This window comes from Austrofundulus limnaeus, unplaced genomic scaffold, assembly GCF_001266775.1.
Source record: "Austrofundulus limnaeus strain Quisiro unplaced genomic scaffold, Austrofundulus_limnaeus-1.0 Scaffold2806, whole genome shotgun sequence".
Lineage (NCBI taxonomy): Eukaryota > Metazoa > Chordata > Actinopteri > Cyprinodontiformes > Rivulidae > Austrofundulus > Austrofundulus limnaeus.
Window position 1 is genome coordinate 6484 of NW_013955208.1, and position 2580 is coordinate 9063.

Consider the following 2580-nt stretch of genomic DNA (forward strand, 5'->3'; position numbering starts at 1 on the left):
CTGCATAACTTTCCTTTACAGATTGTCTTCTGAAATATTTGTGCCTGCGGTAAACATAAAAACACCAAAGCCAGCCAGAGAAACTGCATTTTTTGCTAAAAATTAACACCAAATGCTGAAAATATTGATAAAGAAGCTGAAACTAAGTTGCTAAAATTAAAAGCGCAGACTTTGTAACTGGCAAAAGTCTGGCTAAAAGCTAAATACTATTTAAAACTAAAAGCATGTCTTTTAATAAGAGTAACAAAAGGCTAAATATAAAAGAAAAGTAGCAAAAGGCTAACTAAAAGCAAAAAGCAGCTAAATAGATGGCTGAGAGCTAAAAGTAGCTAAAAATGGCTTAAAGCAAAAAGTAGCTAAAAACTAAAAATAGCAAAAGGCTAAAAAGCCAAAAGCAGCAGAATGGCTGCTAATAAGAACATTTTTGAAAGAAGTGACATTCATGTATTTCTAGAAAAAACTATCAGTAATTTTTTAAGTATAAAAGTTGCAAAAACAAAAAGTCACATGATGAATGACTTGAATGATATATGAATGTCTAGTATGCAGAAGTAGTTAGATAACAAAAACAGAAAGACAGGAAAAAATAAATAATGTAAACGCTGACTCAGCATTCACACAATAATAGAATGTCAAAAGTTGCATTTATTGTCCATTCTGAGTGAGCTCACTGGTTTTGTCATATTAAAATATGTGTCATATTTATGCTGTGGAGTACTTGTGTGTTATATTCCATAAAAAAGTAATCTTGTTGAACCATATTTCATGTTTTGTATGGATTTGTATGGAAGTTTTATTTTGCCTGCATGCACATTTTACAATAATAGATACTTCCAACTGTCTACTGCTATAAACTCTACTGTAACAAGCGTCTTTWTTGAACATTGTAAGATTTTCATAAAATATATGATTATTAAGTTTTTCATATTTGTGCTCTTAGGTTAATTTAAAAGTGCRTAAATAAAACCCCTTTGGGTTCATTCAGCTTTTTTTGCTTTATTTTATGGATTGTCTCCATATTAGTTCTATTAATACCTTCAAAATGTGTGTGTATCTTAAGTTGTTTATAACTTGGGTTTAAAATCAAATTAAAGCCAGTATTAATGTCTCATTAGGATGAGAAACTCCCCAACATGTTGAACAGTCAGTGTAATGCTACACTGCTTTGTAATTCACTGTGAACTAAGATAAAAGCATTTTAATGACATAAAACATATATTATAAATAACAATCTGACATATTTTACAGCAAACAGCTGTCCTCGTCATCTCTCGTCAGAACATTAATATTAATGCTCGGAGGAAGGGCTGACCAAGCTTTCAGTTTCTCTCTCTCTCTCCCCTCTCTCCTTCTTATATCCCTCACCCTGGATACAGGAAGCCTCACTAACACACACACACACACACACACACTTACACACACCAGCAGATTGTCTCAGCTTTGCTCTCCATCTTTCCGCCGCGTCTCTCTCTGCACTCTTTATCACAGGACCTTAGCTCCCTGCTGAGAGGAAAATCGGTAAGAAAGACTCATCTGTCCATTTGTCTTTACATGTCTGTGTGGATGTGGGTGTTTTTTTTTTCTTTTTTTTACAAGGACTTAAACAAAGGAGTGGGGTGTGGCTGGATGGGGAAGAAGCAGGCAATGATTTGATGTGAAACAAGCTGGTGGTCGTCTCAAGAAAGGAACAATAGGGCAAAATAGTTGACATAATTGGAATTATTACTGGATTAGAGAGGATTTGAATTGGATTGCTGCTGTTAACGTTGCTGCAGTTAGCACAGTGGTGGTCAAGGACAAGATTCAGGTGGGTTAAATCCTCGTCACGTGCTCGGGAAGTAAGCTGTTTTATATAAGAGCCCAAATAAATCCATAATGTTACAGCAGCTTGATTTTCCAGGCTGCATTTGTGACAGAGGAGCAGATCAGGCAGGCATGACTAGGCTAAAGATGATTAAAGGCCCACTCTTTCTGCTGCAGAGGACCACCTGCATCCACGAGACTACAGGGGTGGATGCAGAGGCAGTGAGACAGCCAGAGGGTGATTGTAAAAAAAAAAAAAAGGAGAACAAAGACTTGAGCTTCGAGGAGGGGGAAAAGCAAAGAAAAAAGGAAAAAAGGGGAGAGAAAGAAGGCAGTTTTAGTTAGCTGCAAGGATTCAGACAGAGCTCGTGTGGGAGAGGCACACTCCCTTTGACTCAGCTGCAGACACGTTACATGGCAGACAAATGTTGCTCTCATGGCTTCAAATAACAACAATGCTCGCRTCGAGGAGTGGATGCTCGACAGGACCGGTCAAACGTGTGCCCTGAGGTTTTCTGTCTCGTCCTCCGCAGCCGAAATGTCGGACAAGCCGGACATGACTGAGATCGCCCGCTTCGACAAGACAAAGCTGAAGAAGACGGAGACGAAAGAGAAAAACCCTCTGCCCACCAAAGAGAGTGAGTGCCCCCCCCACCCCCACCCATCCTCCCTTGTATCCTTGCAAGTGTGCATCCCTCCCCGCAGCCATCGTTTTCAAACATGCTCGACAAACAGAGCAGCTAAATCGCCAGCAGGGTGTATGAAACCTTAAAGGGC

At 39.1% G+C, this 2580-nt stretch overlaps 1 protein-coding gene across 1 annotated transcript in view; it reads left to right on the plus strand.

The window, feature by feature from the left end:
• The first annotated feature begins 1398 nt into the window (after positions 1–1398).
• The window catches only part of LOC106511454 (thymosin beta), a 2403-nt gene continuing 1221 nt past the window's right edge, over positions 1399–2580 (plus strand). Inside the window, exons 1-2 of the mRNA XM_014000208.1 lie at positions 1399–1518; positions 2337–2441. Coding sequence (XP_013855662.1) covers positions 2342–2441 — 100 coding nt within the window. The 5' untranslated portion in view covers positions 1399–1518; positions 2337–2341. The remainder of the gene's footprint in view (positions 1519–2336; positions 2442–2580) is intronic.